Source organism: Pelophylax lessonae (genome assembly GCF_965119305.1).
Source record: "Pelophylax lessonae genome assembly, chromosome: 9".
In the NCBI taxonomy this organism is placed as follows: Eukaryota; Metazoa; Chordata; class Amphibia; order Anura; family Ranidae; genus Pelophylax; species Pelophylax lessonae.
The window spans coordinates 151253098-151265709 of NC_138776.1; the positions used below are offsets into that span (position 1 = coordinate 151253098).

The 12612-nt window shown below is 39.0% G+C and overlaps 1 protein-coding gene across 2 annotated transcripts in view; it reads left to right on the forward strand.

Annotated features, from left to right (window-relative positions):
* The window catches only part of PSD (pleckstrin and Sec7 domain containing), a 543824-nt gene that overhangs the window by 402451 nt on the left and 128761 nt on the right, over positions 1-12612 (forward strand). For both annotated transcript variants that reach the window (XM_082267402.1, XM_082267403.1), the window contains exon 11: positions 9038-9081. In XM_082267402.1, coding sequence (XP_082123528.1) covers positions 9038-9081 — 44 coding nt within the window. The remainder of the gene's footprint in view (positions 1-9037; positions 9082-12612) is intronic.

A 12612-nucleotide genomic window follows, 5' to 3' on the forward strand; every position in this document is an offset into this window, starting at 1 on the left:
AGCAACTCGACTGTCCCACGATCCAGCACTGTGTTTACCCCAGCCATTCTCATCTCCTGTCTTCTGTCCCCAGCCATGGCATCTTAACTGTGGCTACCTGTCTGGGACAGCTTGCAGCTTTACAGCTGGGTGCACACTGCGCATGCGTGAGATGTGCTGTGCATTGTGAATGGTCCAGCAGTCTCCAGGGACCTGTGACATGTCCCAGAAGACTGTGAGGAGGGGGGATTCCGCTCTGATCGCCAAGGCGGTCAGAGCAGAAGTGGGAGTGGGTACCTGTCAAAATCACGTACCCCCTCCCCAAAAGTTTTTTTTCATAAACAAGAGCAGAGGGAGGGGGCCTTAAAGCAAAACTTTCCCTTTTGGGTGAAGCTCCGCTTTAAGTTCAACGTTAACACATGGGAGAGAATCAAAGGACTTTGCCCCATTTCAAAATTTTTGTGCAATATCTCTTATGTTAGGTTTACTGTGAAATTCACATAATACAGTCAGAGCTTGAACACTGGAAATCTGGAGAAGGGTTAATGTGGATATACTGAAAGGTGAAATGTTGGGCAAGCTAAGAAGTAACCAAAACTGGAAGGTTTTAGCCTATTATGATCATAGCAAACATAGCAATTCAGACTCCAATCCCAACTTGGACAATCATTTTTGTGTGTGACTGTTTCACCCCTTACTTCTTACTTCCCTTTTCTACTGCTCCACTGATGAAACATTTCCAAAAAACTTTCTTCTGAAACTGAATATTTCACAATCTTTTGTGTCCCTTTCTGAGATCATTGGTGCCTTCTTCCTACAAGACCCTGTAGTTGTATTGGGGTTGGCAAGAGGAACCAATGAGCACTGCGGGGGACACCAGAACTTGATACAACTGGAAGTATAGACTTCAGACTAAACTTCAAGTGTATCTAAACCCAAGAGCAGCAATTTTTTTATATTGCAGCTTACTAATCCTTAGATGTGATGCCTTGTCTGCATTAAATACCTGCCTGTTCACATTTGCTTAATTAAAGATCCACCTTAAAGTAGAACTAAGGGGAACCCTTTTAACTTTTTGGATAGAGTAAAAGAGGGTTATAACTCATGTCATTTTTTTTTTCGACATCTGTGTCCTATTGTGGAAATTTCCCTTCACTTCCTGCCCCATAGCCAAAACAGGAAGTGAAGGGAATTCCCTTCAAAGTGAAATGGTGAGTTGTCACCAGAACTAGCATCTCCAGCAGAAGATTTCCTCTTTATTACTGTTTTAGGGCCAACCCAAAACTTGGGATTTTCCTTAATTTTTTTTGCTTTCAGTGATAAAGGTAAATAGTGCAAATAGGGAGGATGATTTGCCCTAACAGGGGCACAGAAAGCAATAAAAATCCTAACAGTTGTTCTAATCCTTCCCCACTCTGTCCAAAACGAAAATAAAAAGTTTTGCCTTTAGTTAAACTTTGGGACCTGTAGTGTGTATCGGGTGACACCCTAAAGCCAACCATACACAAAGCAAATTTGCTTGATTTCCCCATAAACACAGACTGCGTTAATGTGGCCATTGTCTTCTCCCAGCGGGGGAAGCCGTCCCCGTGTGAGAAGACAGTGATGATGGCGTGTGGCTATAGCAGCCGCTATCAATAATTGCAAGAGAATCCATTAGGCTTGATCAATCGATTAACTTGATACATTCAGTCTGCCCATTAACGGTTCGAATCTCAGCAGTTCCTGCTGTTTTTGGATCAAAGTTCTACTTTAGGTCTTGTTTCATATCGCTATAGAAAAACTACTATGCGCATATATATATATATATATATATATATATATATATATATATATATATATACTGTGTATGTGTAAAATATATATATATATATGATCATCTCCTCTTTGCTCCCTTTTGATTTGTTAAAGCTGAACTTGTAGGTAAAGTAACCCTTAAAATGTGTCTCCCTGCACACTGCAAGAGTTAAGATCCTCATTTTGTCCTGGAATTATTTACTTTCCTTATTAGTGAATTACATACCTTTTTCCTTTCTCCCCTGGCAGCTAGGACTCTTCTTCCCTGCCAAAAACTTCCAGCATGTGGGTCAGCCTTTGGCATCCTGCATAGGCTAATGCTGGCTTTTCAATCCTTATTCTTATCCCCATAAACAAAACAAGCATTTTAATCCTTGCAGCATCCTTGGAAGGGGACCCACTATAAGAGTTAGTTTCTATCTATAGCCCCTGGCTCAGCCTTAAATATACCATTTAAAGCATTTTGTTGTATTTATTTAATAAGGCTGGCCATACACTATACAATTTTCTTATTCCATTTCCTTTAGATTTACCTTAAACTATGTAGTGCAAGGGCCTGCCTGACTGCATACAAATTGAAAGTGTTTAGGTTTGACCCTATATTACATGGTTTTGGTAAATCTAAAGGAAAGTTGAACAAGAAAATGGTATAGTGTATGGCCAGCCTAACTTCAAAAATGCCTGATTCTGCCAAAAAATCCAGTGTTGTCCTGTCCACAATGCAGTATTATCAGCCCTTTACAGTTTGAGCCACAGAACCCCTGACCCCTGATGGTATGAAGATGTGGAGAGAGGGAGATGTTCTGTAATCAAAACCTACTTCTGTTTTTATGGTGAAAATGCTGCTCCTCTATAATTACAATACAGAAAATAAGTAAAGTTGCCCTAGGACAGTAAGTATATTACTGGAAGGGTCACTAAGTGAAATTAAAGGAAAAATGCCTGAAAAATATTGTAGCCACCACAGGACTGGAAAACTGCACAATAATGCATTTATGTTCTTGGTTGTAATACTTTAAAGTGAATTGAGCATTTATAAAACTCCAAAAAGGTAACTGTTAATGAAGACTAGCTTGGTGATGATGTAGCAGTTTGCCTTAGACCCAAAATAGACAATAACAATAGACCCCTACTAAATCTTTGTAAGAGGAAAAAAATAGTGTGTAATGAGTTTTAAGCCAAAATGTTTTGTTTTTGTCAAGAGCAATCTTTTCCATTTGGCATTGAACAGTCCTATTCATAGTGGTCAGTGTGAACATACATGCATTCTAAGTAAATGAGTAAAATATCAGTTCATTATGTAGTGCGTCAGATTGGAGAAAGTTGCTTAGCGACGGTATAGATGAGAGCCCACAGAGCTTTCCTTGTACTTAGTGTTTCATCAAACTGAGCACTTTCTTCAATGTGCTTTATTAAGATGCAGAAGGTAGAATGCAGTCACGTGGTTTACACAAACCATTGCTGACTTCTTTATTGTTCAATGAGCGTCATGGCAAGTTGACAGGCACGTGATAATAACACAGGAAAGAAAGCACGTTTATTTCACAGAGAACAATGATTTTTTTTTTCTTTATATTGTTGGAGTGGAAGTAATTGAAAGAGAGCATGAGGTAGCTAGAAATCTGATCTATGATTTCATTTGTTGTTTCTACTTATTCCTTTTTTCACATGTATGAGATGTCGACTTCACTATATATATGGAGTTTTCCTAGTATAATAAGTACCTTAGGTATAAATTAAACTCAGGGCAAACTGCTCGTAAAAGGCCATTTTTCTATTCCACACTACAGAAATTCCTGCACTAGAACCAATTATGACAGCCTTTATTTTCTCAAACTGACTGAATTAAAAAAAAAAATATGTCTAATAGGTCAGAGTATCTGAACAGCCACACATTACTAATAGCAAGGCATACTGTATGTTTCCCAACTGCTATCAAATCCAGCAGTTTTTTCTACTGTTGTAATGGCTTCTTTTCTGCTTTAGTAAAGGCTTTAAATGGTCCACAGTGATCTTCAGGAGTCTTTTAGTTCCTTCAGAGCTACACTAGTTCTGGAATCAGTAAAGCATATTTCAGATGGTTGAAACCATCATTTTAGGACATTATTTTCCACCTTGTTGGAAAAATTAAGTAAGGCCTATCCTTTCCTCAACTAATATAAAATACATTAACTCCCTTGACATTGTGTTTCCCCCTGGAAAAAAATATGCAGAAAAAGGTGCACTTTTAAAGCATATGTTTGACCTAAAAAGGACCTAAAAGCCCATTTACACAACCTTCTTTATTTCTGAATGCAAAAAAATGTAAAATAAAATGTTGACAGTTGCATATTTTTCTGTGACACAATATTTGTGCATTTTTGTTTTTCAAATATATTGTTGTAAAAAAACTACATTTATTTTAGTGCACGGATCCAACATTATTTGCATTTTTTGAAAACTTAAAAGACAAGACTTTTTGGAGAAAATAGATATCAGATCTGTAAGGCTTAAAAATTGTGCGCCTGCAAAATGACAAAAATTACAGTATTCATATTTGTCCATAGGCCACACTTTAAAACCTTTACAGCTCATCAGTTTAGAATTACTTAATTACTAAAAAAGATTAGAAAAGACTAGAAGTATTCCTCTCACTCTGGCATACACAGCAATACACAATATGTGTTGCCCGATTGCTGTTTATGTGCCTGCATGGGGTACTGGTATCCTTTTTTAATTTTTTTTTTATTATTATTTACTTTGTATTTTAACATTTTATTTTTTACCTGCTTATTATCACAAAGAGGGTGACAAGCCCATATGTGATGTTATGTTATATGTAAAAGGTCCACTTTTTATGGAGTCATCAGGAGTCTATTAGACCCCTGATGTCTCCTTTGCATTGCTTGCAAACAAATCAGTACTCTTTTTATTTTTCTAGGTTTCTGGCTGCCTGTAGCCAGAATCTGACAGCCTTAAACCATAAATGCTCAGAGTAGAGCACTTCTAGATTAATGCTAAGGAGGGTAAAGCATATATAAACCTCCGTACAAAAATATTATATATTGCGGTTTATTAATTCTCTACATGTGAGGCCTGCATTAGATGTATTTTTTTTTATTTTTGGTTGGGATTGGAACTCAAGAAGATAGTATGCCCTTGAAACACATAAGCTGTTGCGCATATTTGGGGCAGCAGTTACATTCTGTTGTACTGGTTCGACAGTCAGATACAAAAATGCATTGGAAGCCTGAATGTAGTTGGTGATGCAAAAAGCAGAGACACAAATCTAATGCACCATAGACTTAAAGAAGAAACTCCTCTGTATCCACGTGAGGTGCTCTCTGGATATTGGCTGCAGTGACTTACAGAAAGCTTAGATTAGGATAAAATGTTTGTTTTTTCCTTTTATTTTAGCACAGTTGCAGTGTTTGCTGGATAATAATATTCGCTTACTAATTGCTGTCACTTGTTGCTTAAAATTGCTCTTTGTCACGAGATGCTAATGCAGATGTGAAGGTTGAGCTGGGTATGTCACTGTGTAAAACATGTGACACTGTCAGTCCTTTTAATATGTGTAGCTGTTTTAGTCCTCGTTGTGGCTGTAGATGTTGTGAGCCCTGTTTCTAAGCAACTGTGTAATTGCCTAGGGCAGCATGCTCTTAAACAACTAGACAGTACAAAGAAATGTGAAGACATATAAAGTGCTGTAACCTATGGAAGCCAATCAGATTCTAGATTACCTTTCTTTAAAATGGGTTTTGCTTGCTATATACCACTGCACTTTACCAATAGCCATAGCTTCTAGTATGACATAAGCTAAAACGGCCATGCAACATGTTGATGAAAAAAAAAAAAAAAACAAAAACACCTTACTATTAATATTGTATTACAAACCTCACTTTTGGTCTGTAAACAAAATAGGTCTCAACCAGCAATTTTAAGCATCAACATCACAATTACACTGTCCTATATAAAGATGAACACCCAAACTTGTTATTTATTTATTATGATAAATGAGAACCTTTGCAGACCTCAGGTGTCTTTTGAAGCCAACAGTTTCAGCACCTGACCTACTTTAAATCTACCAGGCTGTCATTTAAAAAAGGCAATAAAAAAAAAGGAAGTTTAGTGAATAAAAATGGCTTAGGATATACAACTAATGAGCCTCTATGATGCTTGCCCATCCACAGGCTTATTTTCAGATCAAGATATTATTAGCCGCATTAGTAATTTTTTTTATGTCAAACCAGAAAACTTTTTTTCCAACTAGAGTGGGGAAGGATTAAAACCCCTGTCAGATATTTTTAAAGTCTAATGTCTAGTACACTTGATTAAAAAAAAATCAGATGAAATATACCACTTTTGGAGAGATACGGATCTGATTATTAGTTCACAATTTTTGAGAGCCAATCATGACACTTCATGCAAAAATAGGGACAAGCACAAAAATCTTTCTCGTACGATAACAGAACAAATGATTTTCGTTTTAATTGGTATGGTATTTGTATAAAAATTATATGACTAAGACCACACATGCTCAGAAACTAATACAACACATTACATTACTTACGAAGTTGTATTCTTATGAGAATTTTCTTAGCTTTAGTAAAAGGTTACATGTGTATTTAGGGTGGAACATGTTACATTTAGAATTTTCAGTTATCCAGCCTTCCAGTTCCAGTTCCAAACTATCCTATCAGCAGCTGGTAGTATCTTATCCCCCTGTATATGTATAACAGAGTGAACCAGAAACCAGCACACTTTTCCTAAAACCAAAAGTATACTATAAGCACTTTCCCTGGTATAATCAAATAGACTTATAGTCCATGTAAGCGTGAAAATCAAAACACATTATAGTCCCCACAACATGTAAATCCTTCTTTAAATCTCCCCTTTGTTTCTATGCTCACCAGATATTCTGACACCTGACAATGGGTCAAATCAGGCTTGAAGCAGATATCTTTCTTGCCTTCAGATGTCTCCCTCCTTCTCAACGATACTCCCCAGATATTCCACTGCCCTTGTGGCATTCAGTGTTTCATGGCAAAACCAAAAAAAAACACATCTATAATGTAGCATATTATATTGACCAGTGTAATACAAAAGCAATTATGCTTACATCATTTATAACACAGTACTCAGAAAAAAATACTAGACATGCTTGTGCAAATCTACTCCACAACCACCACCGTGCTGCAACCCCATTACAGTGGTGATTATGAGACAGGTAGTGAGGGGAATACTGCAACTGTGACACAGACAACAAAAAAAGATCTAAAAGGGACTCTACCCTTCCTTACTCTACAAAATATATATATATATATATATATACATTTTTTTTTTTGTCTGTTTTGCTGTTGGAAATTTTCTGTCCTCTTTCCCGTTGATTTTTCCCTTAACCGTTCTTGTATTTTTGATATGCATTATTCTTGAGTTAAAATGTTTGCTTTAACCACTTTACCACCGCCCACAGTAATATTACTGCGGCAGAGTGGCTCGTTATCGTCTGACAACGTAGTACTACGTCGTCAGACACTCCCCCTTCTGGGCGGCGCTTGCGCGCCGCCGGAGGCTCGCTCCCGCTGTTTTCAGTCACAGCGGGAGTCGGGCCAGGGGAGGAGCGGCGGCGATCGCCGCCGCTCTTCCCCCGATCGTCGGGGATCTAGTGTGGAGATCCGCCCGCCTGTGTAAACACAAGCGGGCGGATCTCCATAGTGACAGGGAGTGACAGATCGGACTGTTCAGCATAGCTGGACATCCGATCTGTCCATGACTCACTCAGTCCCCTCCCCCCCACACGTCAGTAAGCACCAGGCATACATTAACCCCTCCCTCTCCAATAAAATTAACCCCTTCCCTGCCAGTGTCATTTTTACAGTAACAGTGCATATATATAGCACTGATTACTGCAGTAATGTCACTGGTACCCCCAAAAGTGTCAAAAATGTCAGTCAAGGGTCCGATCTGTCCGCCGCAATGTCGCAGTCCCGCAAAAAAAATCGCAGATCGCCGCCATTACGCGTTAAAAAAAAAACACCAAAAATGACAGAAATCTTTCCCTTTGTTAGTAAACGCAATAACTTTTGCGCAAACCAATCAAAATACGCTTATTGTGATTTTTTTACCAAACATAGGTAGCAGAAAACAAATTGGCCAAAAATTTTTAAAAAAATTGGTTTTTACATTTTTTTGGGGGGGAATTTCGTATAAAAAAAGTTAAAAATATTGTTATTTTTTCAATATAAGAGCTTTTTTTTTATTGTTTATAGCGCAAAAAGTAAAAATCGCACAGGTGATCAAATACCACCAAAAAAAAGCTCTGTTTGTGGGAAAAAAAGGACGTAAATTTCGTTTGGGTAGGGCGTCGCACGACCGCGCAATTGTCAGTTAAATTCGCACAGCGCCGAATCGCAAAAAGTGGCCTGGACGGAAGACAGCAAAATCCTCCCGTGGTAAAGTGGTTAACAAGATGTGTGTTACATAAGATTTATCTGTATTATTATCGTTACTGTATGTTAAACACCTATTCTCAATAAAATTTTATTGGAAAAGGAAAAAAAAAACAAAAAAAACCTGCCGACAATTGGCCGTGTATACTGGAGTCAGACCAGCTTCTGTCAACAGGACATGACCAAAAAGGGCCCCCCCCGGCTCCCAGTCAGAGCTCTCATGGGTGAGAGTGCTGACTGGAGTTTTCTGGCGGGGGGGGGGGTCAGAACACAATAGCGCAGCAGGGGAGGTCACTGCATTAATTACCGATTGTTAGTACAGCGGCTCCGACCTGAGCTGTCAGTTTCTTTTTTTTTAGTTATATCGTGTGTATGAGGCTTTACTGTCTAGTAAAAACGTTGTCAGCAGAACAGGAAGTGATTGGAAATCTTGATTATAATGCCTTGGATAGCATTCTAATCTGCCAGGGCTTTTAATCCTTCATTCAATACTAAGCAAAAAAAAAGTTTTGGCTTGGCATAGATTGGAGTTCATTTAATGGCCTGGTATTTTGAACCTGTCTTTTTTTGGAAGAGAAACTGAAGCCATAGACCCTACTGTAGGTCCAAATTTATTTATCCGTATAAATGTGCTAGTAACAGTGTATTCCTATTACTTAGTTTTTCAAAATATTTGAGAGTCTATGTTTTTAATTGCATTTTATCAATCTCTGACTTGTAGTTACTACGTTAAAAACAAAAGACTTTCAATGTTACTGCATTTCACACAATACCTAATGCTTTTGCGTATTAAACATATATTTATGTTTTATTTTCTGTATTATTTTCAGGCCTTATACAGCTCAATTAAGAATGAGAAGTTACAGTGGACAATGTAAGTAATGTTTCTCTTTAAGCTGTATGAGTGTGTTCAAGAACTGAATTAGTGCTTGGTTGTTGCAGTTTTTGTCTTGGTTGTTTTTAGTTTTGCATTTGTATAGTTTATACAATATTGGTATTGTAATACTTAATCGAACAGGAGGTTTGGCATCGTAAAGGAAGAAAATATAGTACAGAATGTGTTGAAGTGGGTGGTTAGAGGTATATGACTGAAAATATGATTGTGCTTTTTAGACACCTTGATTTTGACATTGTATTACATGATAAATGTAATAATTCTGGATTAGAAATACAGATGGTCAAAGCCCTCGGAATATTTTTAGCCCTTTCCTCCCCCCTAGCCACACAGAAATATAATGGTACATAGAATGTGAACATGGTATAGTAGTAGAGTATATCGTTAATAATGTGTACGGGGTAGGGAATAAGGAATGCATCCTTAGGAGGACCCAAAGTTGTATCATATGTATCATATGTGCATATATCCCAACCGTCCCTCTCGACAATTTTAATTTTCCCTTGTACTGTTATCAGGGCTCTGGTAAAGTTCTCATTTGACAAAGAAAATGTTTGGCTAAAAAACATTCCTCTTCATCCCCTCCTTGTCTCAGAAAGTAGTTAGGTGTGTAATTGTGTATGTGGCCTCATGTTGGAGGATGGAAACCGTTTTACATGTCTGCTGCAGGCACCAGTATATAAGTAGTGTTAAGGGTACAAGTCTCTGCAACAATTAGTTGTATTGAAGTAGTAGCATTATTAAAGAAGACCAGTACCAAGAAACGTTGGAATTTGCCTTTCTTTATTCCTTTTCTAAAAAAAAGCTAGTTGCCTGGCTAATTATGCTGAATAAGTAGCTTCAGTGTGTTTTGAGTTTCTGACCTAAACAAAAATGCAAAGTAGCTCTGACTTTACTATAATTTTTCTGATTTGCATGCTTGTCTCAGGTCAGTAACATAGAACGTATTGAATTCAGAGACTGCCAAGAAACTAGCAATTTCAGAAGGAGGTCAACAATGATAGCCTACCCGTTTTCCTACATATAGGCATCATTACCAGTATGTCCAAATACAATATGTAAATATTTGAATGTCTTTAGGCTGACCACAAGTTTACGTTAAACATTTATAATAAAGATACAAAAATTATACCTACCAAAAATGTAGGTATCTCAGTACCTATTATCAGTTTAGTAAGAACAATCATTTTCTGTTTAACCACTTCTGGACCGGAAGATTTTACCCCCCTTAATGACCAGGCCATTTTTTGCTTTACTTTAACTGACAATTGCACAAGTGCGACGCTGTTTCCATATAAAATGCATGTCCTTTTTTTCCCCACAAATAGAGCTTTCTTTTGGTGCTATTTGATCACCTCTGCTTTTTTTTTTTAAGCAATTAACATAAAAAGAGCGACACACAGCTATTCATGTCTAAAACTGCTGGCAACAAAAGTGAGTATATCCCTAAGTGAAAATGTCCAAATTGGGCCCAAAGTGTCAATATTTTGTGTGGCCACCATTATTTTCCAGCACTGCCCTAACCCTCTTGGGCACAGAGTTTATCGGAGCTTCACAGGTTGCCACTGGAGCCCTCTTCAACTCCTCCATGATGACATTACGGAGCTGGTGGTTAGTAGAGTCCTTGCGCTCCTCCACCTTCCGTTTGAGGATGCCCCACAGATGCTCAATAAGGTTTAGGTCTGGAAACATGCTTGGCCAGTCCATCCCCTTTAACCTCAGCTTCATTAGCAAGGCAGTGGTCATCTTGGAGGTGTGTTTGGGGTCGTTATCATGTTGGAATACTGCCCTGCAGCCCAGTCCCTGAAGGGTGGGGATCATGCTCTGCTTCAGTATGTCACAGTACATGTTGGCATTCATGGTTCCCTCAATTAACTGTAGCTACCCAGTGCCAGCAGCACTCATGCAGCCCCAGACCATGAGACTCCCACCACCATGCTTGACTGTAGGCAAGACACACTTGTCTTTGTACTTCTCACCTGGTTGTGCCACACATGCTTGACACCATCGGAACTAAATAAGTTTATCTTGAGGTGTACTCAATTCACAGTGTGGGTCCAATATTTTCTGTTCCAGTAAGTTTATCTTGGTCTCATCAGACCACAAGACATGGTTCCAGTAATCCATGCCCTTAGTCTGCTTGTCTTCCGCAAAATGTTTGCAGGCTTTCTTGTGCATCATCTTTAGAAGAGGCTTTCTTCTGGGATGACAGCCATGCAGACCAATTTGATGCAGTGTGTGGCTTATGGTCTGAGAACTGACAGGTTGACCCCCCCACCCCTTTAATCTCTGCAGCAATGCTGGCAGCACTCAAATGTCTATTTCCCAAAGACAACCTCTGGATATGACGCTGAGCATGTACACTCAACTTCTTTGGTCGACTATGGCGAGCCCTGTTCTGAGTGGCACCTGTCCTGTTAAACCGCTGTATGGTCTTGGCCAGCGTGCTGCAGTTCAGATTCAGGGTCTTGGCAATCTTCCTAAAGCCTAGGCCTTGTAGAGCAACAATTATTTTTTTCAGATCCTTCTTTGCCATGAGGTGCCATGTTGAACTTCCAGTGAGCAGTATGAGAGGGTGAGAGCGATATCACCAAATTTACCACACCTGTTACACACCTGAGACCTTGTAACACGAATGAGTCACATGACACCGGGGAGGGAAAATGGCTAATTGGTCTAAATTTGGACATTTTCTCTTAGGGATGTACTCACTTTTGTTGCCAGCAGTTTAGACATTAATGGCTGTGTGTTGAGTTATTTTGAGGGGACAGCAAATGTACACTGTTATACAAGCTGTACACTCACTACTTCAAATTGTAGCAAAGTGTCATTTCTTCAGTGTTGTCCCAATAAAAGATATAATAAAATATTTATTAAAATGTTGTGAAAGGTGTACTCACTTTTGTGAGATACTGTATGTCTTTTTTTTTTTTTTTTGCAGCGGGTTCGGACACCTAACTGACATTTTTTACACTTTTGGGGGGGGACCAGTGTCATTACTACAGTAATCAGTGCTGAAAATATGCACTGTTACTATACTAATGACACTGGCAGGGAGGGGGTTAACAACAGGGGAGAGCAAAGGGTTAAATGTGTCCCTAGGGTGTGCTTTCTAACTGTGTGGAGGATGGACTTTCTGGATGAACCCAGAGACCTCTGTTTCTAATTAGGAGGAACACAGGATCCCTGTGTTCATTATTGACAGAACAGCAGTCTGCCATGCTTACAATGGCAGACCGCCGTTCTCTCTCCACGGGGAGCGATCGTGGGTGTCCGGCGGACATCCCAGCTGCTGGACCCACTAAATGGCTCCCCTTGTGGGCAATCGGCGTGCGCCCCCCACTAGCTGTCCCGCAAAACAATGTACAGGTACATTGTTTCCCTGGACAGAGCCGACCTGAGCCACAGTATAAGTAATTGCGGCTGGTCGGCAAGTGCTTAATAAGATGTAGAGATTCACTGACCTGGTGTTAAACATCCTATTCTTGAGATTACATTATGTGCAGTTTT